Consider the following 17020-nt stretch of genomic DNA (forward strand, 5'->3'; position numbering starts at 1 on the left):
AATCCAATAACAGCTACAACACCCACCATTAGCAAACTGAGAACTGCTTTTCTGCACACTAATAACCACAGTCGCTAATCTTTTAGTTCATTAACTGCCTGCTTTTAACTGACTGATGCAATTGAAATGTATCGGTCCAGCGCCGAGGGCCTTCTGGCGGTTCCCTTTCTGCAAGAAGCCAAGTTACAGGGAACCAGGCAGAGGGCCTTCTCGGTAGTGGCACCCACCCTGTGGAACACCCTCCCATCAGATGTCAAAGAGATAAACAACTACCTGATGTTTAGAAGACATCTGAAGGCAGCCCTGTTTAGGGAAGTTTTTAATGATTGATGTTTTAATGTATTTTTAAACTCTGTTAAAAGCTGCCCAAAGTTGCTGGGGAAACCCAGCCATATGGGTGGGGTACAAATAAATAAATTATTATTATTATTATTATTATTATTATTATTATTATCATCATCATCATCATCATCATCTGCATACTGCCAAAGCCTCAAAATGAATGCCTTTTTGGAGATAATGATGGAAGGCCAAGGTAATGTACAATTTAATAAATAAAACCTACCATGCATTGTTGGAAGGAAAGCAAATCTTTAACACCCCCATTACCTTCAATACCAGAACCACATGGTCTTTTTTTAAGCACTTGTTCTTAACACTCAACCTCTCCAGTTAAAAGCTGACTTCACCTGTTTAAATTAAATCCCACTGAGTAATCAACCTAAGATTTGGTTGATTAATCTGTCTGAAGTTTACAGTACTCCTAGAATATAAAAACATATAACCAAGAAGTACTTGTAGTTCACTGACACATTATTAGGTTGTTACTTTTACATCCCCCCTTTCTTCATGGAACTCAAGGCAGCTTACAAGGGGGCTTCCAGGTGGTCTCCCATCCAGACACTGACTGCTTACAAGGCTGCATCCTGCACGTGGACTCATGTCTCGCAAGGGAACACTCAGACACCTGAAGACAGCAGCCAAATCCACCCTAAGAAGCTCCTGACTTTGTTTCAAGGCGCTCGACATACATAGAATCCAGGTGATAAAACTGAAAGATATTCAATCACTTCCATCGACTGTATTTAAGTTTGCCTCTTCTGACTGCCAACTCTGGAGTATAGCTCAAACCACCCATTTCAGGGATCATATTCAATCAAGATCAGCACTTTTTGTTAAGTTTGAATCTGCATGTGTTAAATTCTCTACCATGTTCCCAAATCCTAAGTTTGCTGTACTACCACAATCTTTTTTATATACTTTATTTTAAGAAAACATGAAGTCCTTTACATTTATAGAAACAAAACCAGCAATAAACCCGCCCCTCCCAGCCCAGTGACCGCAAACCACATTTCAGAAGTACCTGCTGAGAACCCAAGAGCAGCATGCTGACAACCACTTCACCATGCAAGCTTTCAAGTCGGCCTGCCCCAAGTTTGGAATGGATACCACAACAACATAGCAAGACTTGGGTTTCCTGGAACAGGATGCAAAGTTCTTTTTGCTGTCCTATACCATGGGAGATCTACTCTCCTAGAACAAACAGGCTGGTCTCAATTCCTTCTGCTATGTGGGTGATGTTTTAAAAAGGCAGAAGATCCACGCTCTCATAGCAAGCAAGGTCTGAGGATAAAGCAAAGCCTTTCTTGCCTAGTGCGGCTCAGCTTTTGCTTCTTACTGAGAAGGGGCTTTGCACATAGTAGGTTTAATCCTTGGCTTCTCTACAATGGATGTCAGGTGGCCCGACTGGGAAAGACCTGAGACCCCAGAAGGATGTTACCAGTCACTACAGACAATACTAGACTTGCTGGCTCAATGGTTTCAATACAACAATTTCATATTTATATGGCTGAGTATGTGAATGCATTTATGTGCATGTGTTACTGGGATGTGCTGGAATCCGACTCGAGCATCATATCAAAGTATACAGCAAATAAAAAAGGAAAGGAAAAGAAAAGTTTGGAATCGCTGCTAGCCAGACTAGCTGAATGACATCTGGCAATGTGTTCCCTCTTCTTTAAAAATGGGAATCAGAACAGCTAAAGCACAAGTGGGCAATCTAAAGTGCCTAACCATCTCTTGATGCTTTCAAAACACAAGGGGCTGAGTCAATGTTAAGTACCATCATTAGTAAGTACTATCATTATCTTAGCATACTCCTAGCAGCCTCCCCACTTTACTCAAATCCCTCCTTGAGAATACCCTCCCTTCCCAACCATTCTTCCAAGCTGTCTGTGGCAGGTTTGAGACTTTGCTGTCAAGCTGTGCATCATGTATATCAGGGACGTCCAACTCCCAACAGACTGCGATCCGCTCACAGAATAAAAAACTGGCAGTGATCTACCCCTTTTTTTGGGGGGAGGGGGGTTTCAGGTCAAAGTTGTTGAGGTTTTTTTAGGGAGGAAAGTCCCGCTGGGGGGAGGGGTTCAGTTATAAGAGTTATAAGTAGTTCAGCTTTTTTAGGGAATAATGTCACATTGTGGAGAGGGAAATTTCAGAACTGAGGAAAGGGGGAAGTCGCTCACCAACCGATCACTAAGGAAACAATCTGCCTCACAGCCTCTGTCTTCCTTTTCAGCGATCTTGCAAAAATGGAGGACAGGGCTGGACGCTATCATGCCACCGCAAAGTAAAAGGAGCCAGCGATCAACTGCGATCGACCAGAACCTCTCAGGGATCGACCAGATGTTGGGCATCCCTGATGAATATGAAACATGGCTTCTGCTGTTGTGCAGCTTTTAGTCTGGGGACAACACACCAGATGCTGTTTCCCATTACAATCATGCGAATTCAAAGCTACTCCTCTAAAGGCTCAAGAAAACAAAGCAAAGAATGGAATCTGGCTGGGTAGGTTTTGAGGAAGCTTGTAGATAAAGAGATATAAAGTTTTATTGGTATGGCCAATGTACCATATTTTCTGTTATGGATGAAAATTTATCATTTCTGAACAATACATAAATAAAATAACACATTCTTAATGTGATAATCACCTTTTCAAAGCAGAAACATCTATCAGATCACCCATAATCCTGCACAACCAGACAACTCTTTCCACTTTTAACTGGCTATTTTTCTGTTGTTCCCACTGCCCCCAAAAGACTCTTATCTTCTGTAATGCTGTTTCCTCACCAAATATTCCCAATTGGGTTTGTGTTTTTTAATGGGCCGATAATGCAAATATATATTGGACGGTATAATAAGCCTGAGCAGAAAATCTGCTGCCAGAGAAGAAGTGAAGCCTGCCTCTTGAAGGACAGCTAAAGAGAACTGAAGAGCAGGACAAGGGAAAAGGAGTAGAAAAACAGGACTTGGGGAGAGAAGAGGAAAGGGTGGTAATTAAAAGAACACAAAAAAATAGTAACTAAGCCAGAAAAGGCAATGGGGAGGAAAAACTTTATAAACATGGGAGGCAGGAAAGGGTGTGATTGAGACTGGTACAGAGCTAGCCAAAGCACTTGGGCTGGGTTCAGGAATGCCTGTCATTCCATAATCGGTGCCCACACGTCCGTCGCAGGCCTGTCCACCCACCAGGAAGGGGAAATTAAAACCATCCTTTCCGACTACAGCAAAAAGCAACAGAAAATAAGATGACAGTTCAAACCAGTGGGAACAAGGGATTAAGACTAAGAGTCCCCAGATGAGGGAGGGTGCACAACTGGGGGTGGAGGGAAGGAAGGCCATGTGGCTAGCTTTGTGTATGAAATCCTCATTAGAGTCCAGTAAGGACATGAAAGCGGATTTTGTTGTTTCCGGTCCCCAGTTCCCCCCAGGGAGCCGAAAGGCTGGGTTATCTGCTTTCACTGTCCGAGAAAGGTTCACAGACCAGGACTGTGTGATTAATGGATGGGATTTATGGGTTACGGGGGGGGGGGGCGGGTTAGGCACTGCTACTAGTAATGTAGGTTACTGGAACCTTCTAGCCTGGAAAAGCAGGGGTTGGATATAGCTGGTCACTCAAGTGGCAAGCCTCCAGACTGGACAATTTTTGCCACACACCACTGGTTTCCAGCTGTATAGGAAACTCACTCTTGAGGAGATATACCGTATTTTTCGTCCCATAGGATGCTCCGTCCCATAGGACGCACCTGGCTTTTGGGGGGGGGGGGAAATAAAGGAAATCCCCCCTTTATTTTCCCCCCAAAAGCAGGTCGGGGAAACCGAACCAGGTCGAGGAACAGCGGGATGTCAGCGCTGCGCCTCCCTGCTGTCCCCCGAGCTTGTGGGGCTGGCTGATGTCTGCCTGGCGCGAGGGGTGCTCTGCTTCAGGGCGCTCCGCCTGCCAGGCGGCAGGCTGCTATCCGCAGCGTGGGGAGCCCTGCGGGGAACTCCTGCAGGCTCCCCACGCTGCAGATGTCTGTCCAGCGCGAGGGGCGCTCTGCTTCAGGGTGCCCTGTGCGCCGGGCGGCAGGCTGCTATCTGCAGCCTAGACATCCCTGCAGGACCTCCCGCAGGGCTGCCTAGGCTGCGGATGTCTTCCTGAAGCCTGGAGAGCGAGAGGGGTCGGTGCGCACTGACCCCTCTCGCTCCCCAAGCTTCAGCGAAAGCCTGCATTCGCCCCATAGGACGCACCCAGATTTCCCCTTCATTTTTGGAGGGGAAAAAGTGCGTCTTATAGGGCGAAATATACGGTAACTTAGCTTATGCAACATGCTGATTCAAACTGCTGAGGAGCAGGGGGAGCTTCCTTTTCACAGAAAAAGCAGCAGAAAGAAGTGTGAAGAGAGGCAACCCCACCAGTTCTTTCTAATGAACCTCAGACTCTGCATACAACCTCTGCATCCATTTATTCTTGCTTCTGAGGATTCCTGGCTTGGGTCTGTCACGACACCCTCACCTGGTTTGGAAGCATCTCCTCTGTACTTGTTGCTGGTCTTCACAAAGGTCAAATTAACAGCAGCATAGCTTCCCATTTTAAGCATTCCATTTTTGTCTGCTACCTCAGGCCTGGGATCTTCAATCCAGCCTTGGACCTAGTATCAATCCTGCCCACACATGCCAGTGCAACTCTGAATCTTCAGGGGAGACCTGCCAACTGTGCTAAGCAGTTAGTTAATTTGGACCCTTCCCCTCCTCTGTCTTTGTGCCAGGAGAGTCAATATATCACACCACCCCCTGCTGTGGGAGGGAGTTCTCCAGGATCCTCGCGGTCTCTGCAGTGTCTCAGGTGCTCTGCAGCCTGGAAGCAGCTCCTTTTGGTGCCTTTGGGGACAACCACTCCAACCAGCTGGCAAAGCACACTAGGAAACCGTGTAAGTTGCCTTGAGCATGTCTTGGTGTGACAGCTAAGGGCCAAGCTCTGAATTAGTTTTAAGCCATGATGGTCTACACAGTCTGCCTGGTCCATTCACAGGCATCAGGATCTACAATGTTGCTGTGTTTTTTTGTCTCCAAGGGTCTTTTCTTATATGGACCTTTCTACTGACATTTTAATCAGGATAACGAAAAGCTTTGCAGGAAGCAAGAGTCTTGAGCAGCAGCACAAGACTTGGTAGGAACTTAAACCTTGGAGCTGGAAGAAAACAGTTGTTTATTTAGTACTAGTGGTGTTCAGGTGGCTTAATGAGACTCAGCACACTGAGATCAGAACCAAGTCTTATTGGTTTGAAAGACATCAGTTCTCTTCAGGCACCTTTGTGTGAAAGACAGCTCAGTTGGTATAGCATGAGACTCTTAATCTCTGGGTCGTGGATTCGAGCCCCACGTTGGCAAAAGATTCCTGAATTGCAGGGGGTTGGACTAGATGACCCTTGTGGCCCCTTCCAGCGCTATCATTCTGTGATTCTAAAAGGGAGTTTCTTCAACATGCAAGGTGGGGAGGCAGAGCTCTAAAGTGCAGAGGGGAGCAAAGAGGGCTCCTCATTTCATATATTCACCTTTATGGAGAGTAACACAAAGAGATGAACTCCTGCACTCACCCTCATGGCTCCCACTCATGTATTGAGGGAGCTCACTTTTAGATCACCTGAAGGAGGCTACTGTGTGAATGAGGTGCAGAATGCAAACATCCGAGCTTCTTGCATTGTTCAAAGCACAAAACGTGTCATCCACCATAGCTAGGGCACTGTACACTTGACCAACCCCATCCTGGGGCAAGGGAGGAGCTGGGAGGATGCTGTATGAGCCAGAAGATAGCTGCCTTTTGACTGAATTGGATCTGGGGTGAATTTCCCAGCCTTCCACTCTGCTCAACCCGCACAGTGAAGAACACAACATTCTCACTTAAAATTTTAAATGAACTGAAATTAACCCTCAGTAATTCCACACCAGGGGACTGTATTATCTAGGAAAAACAAAGAAATACAACTTCTGATCCTAGTAACCTCGGGAAGATGTGCCTGCCCCCTTGAGTCAGTTGCTGCTTTTGAAGAGAAGTGATTAGTCTCATCAGAGGCGCCAAACACCTCCTGGAGCTTCGTACGGCTGCACTAGAGAATAAGGTGTTTTATGCTGCACATGACTCTGATTGTAATATATTGCCGCTAACGATAATTGCGTGGATTGAATTTATCTATGTCTTTAGCTAATAAATTGTAAGGACCACCACTGAAGGGAGTAATGAAGTGCAGCTGTTAGAATCAAAGCCCATTTCTAGGTCAAGGCAAGTCTGGGAGAGGCTAGGGAGGATGATCTCCTTTGGGAAAGCAATACCTAACAGGAAACAAGTGAAAGAATCCCAAGACAGTTTTCATTAATCTAGAAACATTATCAGAGCATTCCAAAATCAGAAAGAGGGGAGAGCACAAGCCTGAATGCCTATGGTTGCCTCTCATTAATGTTCAGATGGGTCCTGGGGCTCTTTAAAAAATGTTGTAGCATCACATATGCATTTACTCTCATGGGCTCCCCCTTGGCTTCCCATTTCACATACAGGAAGCAGAGGAAGAGAAATGATACAGATTAACCCTAAAGTGGAATGTGAAGGGGGGTGGCTTTAAAATGCAGGTTGTAACTGCACTCAACTTGCCAAACTATAAAAGGGCAAAAGTGAGGGGGGCGGAAATGAGTTTGGCTTCCAGAACTGTTTCAGAGATGGGAGTTTCTGGAGCCCATGGGCTGAAGTGTTAGTGTGAGACCAAATTGTGTTTGAATCTAGTTCTCAGATAAGTTAAGAACTCACTTTGGATTAACAGCCTTAATTACCGTATTTTTTGCACCATAACACTCACTTTTTTCCTCCTAAAAAGTAAGGGGAAATGTCTGTGCGTGTTATGGAGGGAATGCCTACGGGTGGCATGCCTACGGATTTTTCTCCTCTAAAAACTACGTGCGTGTTATGGTCGGGTGCGTGTTATAGAGCGAAAAATACGGTACCAATGAGAATAAAATGAGGGAAAACATGCAACCTACCTTGCCTAGTTTTTGTGAAACTGAATGGCATGAAGATGATCTTCTAAGGCAGGAGCTACATGTTACACAAGCCAATTTGTATTCCCAAATCTGTCTTTGCCAAGTAATATTTACTGGTTTTGTTTTGTCAAGTAGGTTTGCTCATGTGGTGGTGGGTATTTGCAGGAGACATTTGGTTGTCAAAGTGTTTATGCACTTAACCCCTTCCCCACCCACTACTTCCGCCCTACAACCCCTTTCCAGGCTCTCTCTTTTTTCCACCTTAGCTTTACATCTCACGGGTTACCGAGTGCAGATTTTACTTTGTGTACATGAAGCAATGGTGGGGGAGGGGGACATCTGTGTGCTGAACTGGATTTAAATAGAATAAAGTTGGGAAACAAAGGAATGTATTTCCTGAATATGCAGTATGTTGTAATACAATTTTCACCGGGCATTTATTTATTTTTTCTTAACCAATGACTGTACAGACAGGAAAGTCAAATTTCCTAGCCAATTCAAAAGATCCCAAGAAGTTATAGAACTTTCCCTTTTGCTATATTGTGGCCCCTCACGGGCTCCCAGCCTGCCTTTCTGATCAGCTGGAAGTCATATACAAATGCTTCTTTGATCAGAGGTCAGCACCAGCCTTGCCCATCCTAGAAGCAGGAACCTTTCTTGTCCAGACCTGCTTTCAGTCAAGCACTCTCATCTTCCCTTACCTTCTTTAGCCATTCTCTCCCATCGTTAGCCTACATGTCATAGTAATCCCCTCATTCATCAAGCACAATGTGAAGGATTCAAATTCTACCCTTGAGATAGGTCTACAGTATAGTATGTTGTGTACTCTTCACAAGCCTGTTTAGTTTTTATACCTTCCAATGTGAATCCAATATCCATATCCAAGCTGACTGAGAATTACAATACTTTTTTGGGTGGGTGGGAAGAGGAAGAGATGGAATAATAGGAAAAGACAGACAAGTGAGGGCAGTAAGAGCAGAAGAGGAACATGGCTGGAGACCATGAAAAATAGACAGGGTGCCTTATGGAAATCTGCTACAGTAGGTAAGAATTTTGCAATCATTTCTCATTCTTCATAGTTTAAACTAGGGTAGTCCACCATGGGGCCCATGGGCGGCCCTCGAGGCTGTTTTGGGTGGCTCTCCAGCTCTACCTCACCCAGGGCAGCACAGCCAGGCTGATGGAGATGGCAGTGAGTGAGTGTGTGCTGCAGCCAAAGGCAGGCTGCTGTGGCTATTCCTCCTCCTCTGCTGCTGCTGCTGCTGCTGCAGGAGCTCTGTGTGGCCACCAGGCTGCTTTTGGAGCCGCTTGGTGCATGGCCAGATCCCCAAGCAGCCAGGGCTCCAGAGCCTCCCAGGGAGTGGGCGGTACAGAGAAGAAGGGTGGGTGTTTGTCTGTTTCAGCCTGAAAGACTTTGCTTTCTTTTTTGCAGTGCATAGAAGTTTGAGCTTTGGGATGTACCAATTGGTGGGGGGAGAGAAAGGAATTTTGGGAAGAAGAAGAAGAGGAGGAGGAGGAAGAAGACACACACACACACACACACACACACACACACACACACACTATGTACAAGTGTTTTCAAACATGAACTTCATGAAGTCCAAAACTCAAAACAACTTAACATACAATTCAGTCAAGAGTTGCCTGCACAAGTGAACAGCCAACTTCAAGGCAGACATCAATCAGCCCGTGAAGAATTCTCCAGCTCAGACACCCCATTGATGTCTGCATTGTTAACAAATACTAATTGTTAACTATAATTGTGTATTTAAAATATATATATTTCATTAAATACATGAAATGTGTATATTAAATAATATTAACTATATTGCGAAGACTTAAATTTACAATATGAAAATTTAATTCAGTGTGTGCCCCCCTCCCGGGTTCTGTGTCAAAGGACTTTTGTGGCCTATTTGGTCTGAGAGGCTGGACCTCCTTGGTGTAAACAGAAGAGGAGGAAAGAGAGGCAAAGCAAGCAAGCAGAGATTCCCCAGAACCCAAATTCCGCAACTGCTTTGCTCTTGATACTAGCACAGGGCAACCATATTAACAGCATAAGACTCTTGCTTGAGACTAGAGACAACAAAAATGTCAGGTGTAAACTAAGGTTGTTATTCAGTAATTTACCTCACTCACTACCTTATTAAAGTCATTTTATTCTCTCTTGCACTATTTCCTTGTAATCAAAGAGAGAATCTAAAGACTTCTGAAGTCATTTGGTTGCAGTAACTGAAATTCTTCCTAAATTCATTTAAGGAGCCTCTAATGCTTGCTTATAGCCCTAGTAAGTGCTAATAAGACTTAAACATTTGAAAGATGCTTACAGACTTGCAAGGATAAAAGTACGCCTGCAGGGTTAGATGTATTGCTGGGTGAGGATGAGCTTCGAAACCTTTACATTTTATCAGCCTTGATAGGGGAGGTGCTACCTCCAACATAAAGATGACAGAACCCACACTGTTCATAGAATCTAAAGTTCATGCAGTTCATATTTGTATAGGATTTAGATACAACTCCTTCACCAAAAGACAAGATCATCTATCCACTAAGTTAACAACCAGAACAATCCCGAAGAGAGTGGGCTGTTTGCACATTAACACCAAGCCATACTTTGGTGCTATATGCTTCAGCTAAAATTAGCCCAATGAAACCTCAGGATGGCATGCTCCCCTCTCCTTCTCCCACTCAGCCAGAAGGACTTTGCTAGCATTTACAGTTGGCTTTGAAGAATCCTGGATTGTTTATACATACAAACCAGAGATCAGGAAACTCTGGTTAGTTAAACCAATCTTTAGTTCATACAGAACAACAAGCCAGGATTCTTTGAAAGTGAAAGAAGCAGTAGGGAAGCCTTTTTACGGAAGTGCAGAAATGTCTAATGCCTTTCTTGTGCTTATTCTTGTTCATGCAAATCTGAACCAGGACGAGAGACATTCTGTGATTTGTTGGCCAAATTCTACTACTAATATAACTCATGCATATTACGTAAATCTAACCACATTTCTAATGTTCTGATTCTTTATATAGACATTATAGACTTGCTTCTAATGTTTTAGAATGCTTTCCCTTCACATTTTCAGTCTTCTATGAAGGCTAGAAATTGGGATCCTCATCCCCTGAATACAAAGTGGGACTTACACAGTTTCACAAGCTTTCATGGGCTTCACTTATGTTCCCTGATGTATTACTCGCCCCCCTGTTAAATCATGTTCCCTTGTAAGGATTGCAAAAGCACACACTGTTGCTCATACCAAAATACTGTGACTTACTTTTTCAAGGGCTCTATGACTGTCTTTTGTATTTGGTTCACCTGCCAGAAAAAGAGACATGGGCAACAATAATGGATGTGAAAGACAATCTGAATTACAAGTGGGACCTGCAATGAAATGTTACAGTGCATTCTCGCCTCCTAAACAAGATTGTTGTTCTTCAGGGTTTCTGCTGGCCTGCTGGCCCATCCCCAGGTTGATCCCTTTCCACCCCCCACCCCCATGTCTTCTGCTCTCCACTTCCAGCTGACACTCAACATTCTGAACATGCTCAGTTCTCACTGGAACAGTCCACTTCTTCCTATGATAATTAAAACAAAACCCTGCAAGCCCAAGAGTCCTAAGAATTGTATCCATGGCTAAATACCAAATTCTGCAATTTGCAGCATGATCCCAATCATGCAGACTTGTACACCCTCTGATATACAGCCAGAAACTTTCAGTATATGCAAATTTTGACAGGCTATTTTCAGACAAGCAAAAAGGACACTTCACAACAGGTGCAGGCGGACTTGAAGGACATAATTTTTCACTCTCTCCTCTCCCCAGATAGAGACACACACTCTCTCTCTGATTTACCTTTTCTTGGTTAAAGGAATCCATTCTCTTCATAGCTGTGTCCAGGGCCATCACCATTTCAAGAAATTTGGGGTCTTGCTCACAGAGTGGGTTCGACAGTAAGTCAGATGAGATTTTCACAGCAGACTTTGACATTGCTACAGTTGAGACAGAACCCAGGAAAGCAAGAAGTCTGTTAATGATAAAGAGCTGCACAATTATTGTTGAAACTCAAGGAAGTATGTTGCTATCAACAGGTAGGACCTCTCAAAGGCGCTAGCTGTATAGAGGAAGGGTGAGCAAACCAGGGCCACCCTGGTGTTCTAGACTACGATTCCCATCACCCGAACCACTGTACATGTTGGCTAGCCCTGATGCAGGGTGGCTGGAACTGAAATAAGTTGCAGTTTAGAACCCCAAGCTGCCTGCCCTTCAAGGTGTAGCCCAGAACATCTGAAGAAAACTAGGTTGTCTACTAAGTTGTCTAACAGGTAAACACTTGTCTCTTTGATTGGTTCCTAATTCTGTTTGCATCATGCACACCTACTGTTGAGTACATTTGACCCCTGTCAAGTCCCTGGAAAAGATGTCGCTTTGTTCTGCATGTTGTACTTCCAACTTGAGGCACGTTTGAATGTTTTGGTGGGAATGGCAAGCTATAAAAGAAACCTCCCGTAATGTGTTTAAAACCAGGCTGAGAATGCCTGTGGGCAAAATTTGACATCTGATTATCATATCAAAATCAACACAGCAGTATTTGCATAATGCTTATATTTATTACATTTACATATTGTCTTTCTGCCAATGCACTCAACAAGGTTCAAAGCACTTGACATACATTATCTTGCTGTAATCCTTATAACTACCCTGTAAGGCAGGTCTGCATAATTAAGCTCAGAACACAGGTGTAGGCCTGAGACTGGGGGGGGGGGGGCTTGCCTAACCCCACCTGCTGAGCTCAGGACAGACACACAATATGAAGCGAGGACTTCTTGATCTGTACCAGGCTTTTTCAGCCACTGTACTACATAACTTCTTACTTTATAGCCTTTTCCTGTTACAAATTGCTGTGTTCATTCATTCTCACAACCACCACTTAGTAAGTACTTCCACTTTCCTAAGGCTTAGACATCATAACTTGCCTAGAGCCACCCTGAGAGATGTTATTTGAACTCAGACCTCACTGTTCCAAGGCCAAAACTGTCAAATACTCTCCGGCAGTGAGTCAAGTGCTTCACAATCCAGCTTTTCAGGAACTCATTCATTATCTTGTTTCTGCAGAATAAACTGAAACACAAAGCGCAGACACTCCAGAGTGCCTAAAATGCTAATGGGAAACTTTCCAGGAACACTAACGGATGGCTTGGAAGAAGAGTTATTAATGAATTTGTGTAATGCCAAGATAATAGCTCATATGCAATCAAGTCCATACCATTTAAACGCAGCATTTATAATACTGCACAAGTAAGGCTCTCTTTCAGATAGGCAACAGACACGCAGGGCCTGCCTCTTTCTCTAGGCTGTTAAGCGCTGCAGAGTCTCACTACAGCTTTTTCAAAATGAAACAAATCACCGCCTATTAAGAGTTTGCAGCTTCCCAGTTGTTTTACAAAAATTATCTGGTGGCAGCTGTGACAAGATAATGAAAGTAAAGCAAAGGTTCCTGCACACACTTACCTAGGAGTAAGCCCCAATGAACAAAGCAGGATTTATTTCCAATAAGATATATGTAGGATTAAACTGCTAGGATAGCATTGCACATTTCAAGTGGATCTAGCTGTGGGGAAAGTACCAGAATGAGGGCAGGAGAATGCCTCCCTCCAGAAGTTGACAGAGAAGCAGCAATGAGATCTACCTGGGGAAAGGTAAAGGTAAATGACCCCTGGATGGTTAAATCCAATCCAATTTGACTTATGGGGTGCAGCGCTCATTGCACTTCAGGCCGAGGGAGACGGCGTTTGTCTGCAGACAGCCTTCCGGATCCTGTGGCCAGCATGACTAAAACGGTCCTGGTGCAACAGAACACCGTGATGGAAGCCAGAGCACACGGAAACACCGTTTACCTTCCCGCCACAGTGGTACCTATTTATCTATTTGCTCTGGCGTGCTTTTGAACTTCTAGGTTGGCAGGAGCTGAGACAGAGCAATGGGAACTCACTCCGTCATGGGGATTTGAACTGCCAGCCTTCTGATCGGCAAGCCCAATAGGTTCAGTGGTTTAGACCACAGCGCCACCCATATCCATTACATTACCTGAGCCTGGGTTCAAATCCCAGTTGTAGTGACTTCCATAGATGTCAACTGGTGGTTTATGGCTTGCTTCAGTCTCCTTCACAGGAAATGCCCTCCCCCCGCCCCGATTTCCCTTGTTGTGTAATGCCACACTGCCCCCACACAGTACATGTTAAATAAGTTTTTTGTACTCTTAGCAAACCCACACCCAGTTTTTTTCTAGTGTGGGGAGCAGCACATCTCCAGGAAGGAAATCCAGGCTGCATGCTTCCCCTTGACATAAAGATGGCAACTGGTGACAGAAAATAGAGCTGATAAGACCATGCCTGTTAATAGAAATAGGACAATGTGACTACAGTGGTACCTCGGGTTAAGTACTTAATTCGTTTCGGAGGTCTGTTCTTAACCTGAAACTGTTCTTAACCTGAAGCACCACTTTAGCTAATGGGGCCTCCTGCTGCCGCCGGAGCACGATTTCTGTTTTCATCCTGAAGCAAAGTTCTTAACCTGAAGCACTATTTCTGGGTTAGCAGAGTCTGTAACCTGAAGCGTATGTAACCTGAGGTACCACTGTACATCACTCTAATTGCTCCTCATTCTAATCTAACACTCATGTTTCTAGAATTATCATTCTGCATCAGCCACATTTAGCAGTGAGAGCAGGAGTGACTAACCTGCAGCCCTCCAGCTGTCCTTGGAATCCATCACCCTTTCACTCAAGCTAGCATGAGAGTGGTGCCCAGGTGCATCTGAAGGGCCACAGGTTAGTCACTCCTGGGCTGTGGCTTTGGATTAGGACTGGGAAGATCTAGGTTCAAATCCCCACACAGTTGTGAAGCTTTGTGAGTGGCCTTGGCCCAGTCACGACCTCTGAGCTTCTCCTACCTTACAGTGTTGCTGTAAGGGTAAAATGAGACGGAAGAAGCGAGTGATGAGCTCAGTGAAGTAAACGCAATAAAAAATATATAACTAGTATCTCTATTAGTGAAACTAATATAAATTGTGTATCCAATCAGGATGGCAAAACATAGCACTATTACTTACTTAGAAGGCCTACAAAGTGCCTTTTATTAAGATATCATTTCCATTTCATCGTGCATTTGGGGAGGGGTGAGGTAAGACCTCTTTTGTTCGCCATTTGACAGCATATTTTGTAGTTAGATTGTTTTATCATTTTAAATGAAAAGTGATTCGATATATTGTATGCTATTGGTTGCTATACATTGCCTGGGGATCCCTTTAATATGAAAGTCTTATTAGAAATAAAATAAAATAAAATAAAATAAAATAAAACTACACAAATAGCATAATCATCCAGGTAAAAATATCAATTTGCAGCACTTGTTTGGGTGGAGCACTGCAGGTAAAAATAAAATTGGGTTTTCATGGAAGGAAAATGTCTAAGGAGACGTAAGGAGTGTGTTGAATCTCCTACTCTTTATAACCACACCCAGGAGGGTGGAGGGAGGGCAGGATATAATATCAAAGAATCATGGAGTTGGAAGGGGCCTCAAGGGGCAACCCCCTGCGATGCAGAAATTCCAGCTGAAGCGTCCAGGACAGGTGACCACCCAGCCTCTGCTTAGAAACCTCCAAGGAAGGAGAGTTCACAACATCCCGAGGGAGATTGATATAAATTTAATAAATAGATTTTAAAAAGACAGTTAAGAAAAGCAGTAGGAAATTAAGAACTAAAGAAGAAAGGTGACAAATTAAAACGGGAGAAATAATGAAAGAATTACAAAGAGAAATGTTTTCAAGTGCCACTTGTTGATTTGGCAAATATAAGGAATTTGGGTCAGGGCACTGGGTTTTTGGAGACCACATGCAGACACAAAATAGCATTTATTTTTTGTGTTGTGATTTTGTCCTGTGAACCGCCCTGAGACCAGTGGGTATAGAGGGCAGTATACAAATTAAATAAACAATGATGGTAATGATGATAACAAATATATATTTCTCAAAGTCACTGATCACTTTGTAGCCATCCTTGTGATGTTCCCTTGTGTATTTGCTGCTAGTGAAGTATTTGCCAGGAGTGCTGCGACACATTCAGCTGGAGTAACCAAGTTATTTGCAGCAGAAGCCGGATATCTGACCCAAGGCTGACCAAGTCCAACGTGACAGTACCGGTCAAGTAAACAATCATCCTTCCATCAATGCAATGGAAGGACTGGATGCACAGAGGAATGGGACACAGTACAGCTAATACATTGCCAGACTTATGCTGGACCTGGGAAAATATAAACTGTTCAATCCAACTAAACAGTCAGCTCTCACAGTTACTGGGAGTGGAGGAAGCAGTGCTCCAGAGGGTTTGAATGTGTAATTAGGTTTTGCCAAACAGCATCCAGCCAGATTTGGATTTGTCCCAGTTTCCACTCACTAGTAGGAAGGACAAGCAAAACAAAGAAATAGCCACTGTCAGTCCATAATTCAGGATGACATGCCTCAAAATGCAAAATCATGTCTTGCTATCTGGGCAAGAGTCTGAGCTGATTTGTGATGATGCCACACAGCTGAAGGGGGAGTGGGGGGGGGGAGAGAATCCTCCCACTGATCCTTTGGGGTTTGAAGTGATCCATATAAAACACCCACTGAAAGGGAGGAGAGAGGAATTCTCTGCAAGGAAAATCTTACTGGGCAACTGTAACAATGGACTAGTGGGAGACTTTCTAAAAAAGTTTTGAGTTGTTTCTTCATGACCTGAACCATTTGTGCTTTCTGTGTGTGGGTGTGCAGATATGGCTTTAAGCGTGCAGGGCAGGAGTTCCCCTACAAACATCCCTATCAGCAGTGATGATTGGAGTTGCAGTCCAGCAACATCTGGAGGGCCACCGTTTAGCCATCCTCCACATAGCGCCTATAAGAGACGGAGACTGCAACTGCCCTGGACGCCTAGCACACCTGCCCCACAACGTCTGAACAGGGTCAGCGCATACAGGGCCGAAGACTAGCAGCTGCAGTCTGAAAAGTCATGTAACAAGGCCTTCACACTTTGAGCTGTGTACGTATAGGTCCCTTCTTTTAAAGGGATGTACAAATGTAAGGTAAAGAGGAGCAAGTGTAATCTCCCCCTTACAGTAAGCTCTACACACGTAGAGGCATCTTTGTCTAAACCAGGTATGGGCCCTGTTGTTGCTGCTGGACTCCAATTCCCATCAGCCCTGCACACCCAGCCAATGGTCAGAAATGTCTAGCAACATTTGGTGGACCACAGTTTCCCATTCCTGTTATATGGTTTGCTGCCATTCTTAGCATTGCTGAGCATATTCAAGGTGAAAAAGGAACTCAAATTCTAACCTTTGCAAACATGAATTCTGTATTCTTGGGGTGGAGGGTAGAAATGGAAACGGTAAGATTCATTCCTCTTGCATAGTTGCAAGAATAGTTTAAATAAGGTTTATTTTATTTTATAACTTGCCTTTCAGACCATTAGCTGCCTTTGGGATTGACAACACTGCATTTTCCAGCTTTTCACATAACACCCTCCCAGTTTCATTCGTTAGAAAAACTGTTATTTTTTGCACATGGCCATTTCCCAAAGACTGGAGGTGGAGAACTACTAAGGATTTATGGGTTCAGAGGAATGAGAAGCCTCATTTTTGTTC

The 17020-nt window shown here is 44.2% G+C and overlaps 1 protein-coding gene across 5 annotated transcripts in view; it reads right to left on the minus strand.

The window, feature by feature from the left end:
• The window catches only part of BIN3 (bridging integrator 3), a 149603-nt gene that overhangs the window by 29391 nt on the left and 103192 nt on the right, over positions 1-17020 (minus strand). For 4 of the 5 annotated variants that reach the window (XM_083480743.1, XM_083480746.1, XM_083480745.1 and 1 more), the window contains 2 exons: positions 11199-11335; positions 10620-10660 (listed from right to left, as the gene is read on the minus strand). In XM_083480743.1, the coding sequence (XP_083336869.1) occupies positions 10620-10660; positions 11199-11335 (178 nt within the window). Of the gene's footprint in view, positions 1-10619; positions 10661-11198; positions 11371-17020 lie in introns of all 5 variants that reach the window. The other variant, XM_083480747.1, reaches the window with a different exon arrangement.

Source organism: Podarcis liolepis, assembly GCF_965112155.1.
Source record: "Podarcis liolepis genome assembly, chromosome: 16".
In the NCBI taxonomy this organism is placed as follows: domain Eukaryota; kingdom Metazoa; phylum Chordata; class Lepidosauria; order Squamata; family Lacertidae; genus Podarcis; species Podarcis liolepis.